At 39.6% G+C, this 1,438-nt stretch overlaps 1 protein-coding gene across 1 annotated transcript; it reads left to right on the top strand.

Moving 5' to 3' along the window:
- Positions 1 to 283: 283 nt before the first annotated feature.
- On the top strand, positions 284 to 1,438 carry LOC137005470 (gastrula zinc finger protein XlCGF57.1-like). Its single transcript, XM_067366413.1, has 3 exons — positions 284 to 704; positions 816 to 1,283; positions 1,320 to 1,438. Exons 1-3 carry the CDS (start codon positions 284 to 286, stop codon positions 1,436 to 1,438), a joined length of 1,008 nt encoding a protein of 335 aa, XP_067222514.1.

Here is a 1,438-nt window from a genome sequence, read left to right as displayed (position 1 = left end):
CACGGAGGAAAACTTTAAATATCTCGCCTTCGCTTTAATTTCGGACCATCTCCAAAAAGACATAAAACACTAAACAAATGGTTTTGACATGCGTTTATCAAAGTAGGAAATCCAGACTTTTAATCCCTTACACACAATTACTGCTGTTGAAATACGAAATGGAGGCGGGTCCGGATTGAATTCCCTCCGGGTCTGGAGTCCCAACTTTGAGAAGTGCTGTCATACATGTTGTTGATTTTGATGCTTGAAATGTCTAAACTTGTTTTTTTTTGTCCTAGACCTAATGGCACTGAGAGAGGCGAGTCATGAACTTAATGAAAGGGATGAAGAGAAAATTATAAATTATAATTATAATTTAATAACTGAAGAAAAATCAACAAAGTTTTCCTTACAAAAAGGAGCTCAAAAGACTGGAACTAAAAGTTATTTCACATGCCAACAGTGTGGAAAGACTTTTGATCAACATAGAAACTTTCAAGTCCACTTGAGAGTTCACACTAGAGAGAGAGCCTTCACTTGCCAACAGTGTGGAAAGAGTTTCACACATAAAAATCACCTTAAAGTTCACATGAGAATTCATACTGGAGAAAAGCCTCACACCTGCAAACAGTGTGGAAAGAGTTTCAGTCAAAAAGGAAGCCTTGAAATCCACATGAGAATTCACACTGGAGAAAAGCCTTATACCTGTCAAGAGTGTGGACAGAGTTTCAATAGAAATGAAAACCTTAAAGTCCACATGAGAATTCACACTGGAGAAAACCCTTTCACCTGCCAACAGTGTGGAAAGAGTTTCATTAGAAATGAAAACCTTAAAGTCCACATGAGAATTCACAGTGGAGAAAAGCCTTACACCTGTCAACAGTGTGGAAATGGTTTCCGTGAAAAAGGAAACCTTACAGCCCACATGAGAACTCACACTGGAGAAAAGCCTTACACCTGCACTCTGTGCGGGAATGGCTTCACAGAGGAACGAATCCTCATGCAACACATGATAATTCACACTAGAGAGAGCCCATTCACCTGCCAACAATGTGGAAAGAGTTTCATCAGAAATGAAAACCTTAAAGTCCACAAGAGAATTCACACTGGAGAGAAACCTTTCACCTGCCAACTGTGTGGAAAGAGTTTTAATGAGACAAGAAACCTTAAAATCCACATGAGAATTCACACTGGAGAGAAACCTTTCACCTGCCAGCAATGTGGAAAGAGTTTCAGTCAAAAACAACACCTTATAGACCACATGAGAGTTCACACTGGAGAAAAGCCTTACACCTGCCAACAATGTGGAAAGAGTTTCATTAGAAATGAAAACCTTAAAGTCCACAAGAGAATTCACACTGGAGAGAAACCTCATACCTGTCAAGAGTGTGGAAAGAGTTTCAGTCAAAGAGGACACCTTATAGCCCACATGAGAACTCACACTGGAGAAAAGCCTTAA

This window comes from Chanodichthys erythropterus, chromosome 3 (genome assembly GCF_024489055.1).
Source record: "Chanodichthys erythropterus isolate Z2021 chromosome 3, ASM2448905v1, whole genome shotgun sequence".
Taxonomy (NCBI): domain Eukaryota; kingdom Metazoa; phylum Chordata; class Actinopteri; order Cypriniformes; family Xenocyprididae; genus Chanodichthys; species Chanodichthys erythropterus.
This window is presented reverse-complemented; position numbering and strand designations above follow the sequence as displayed.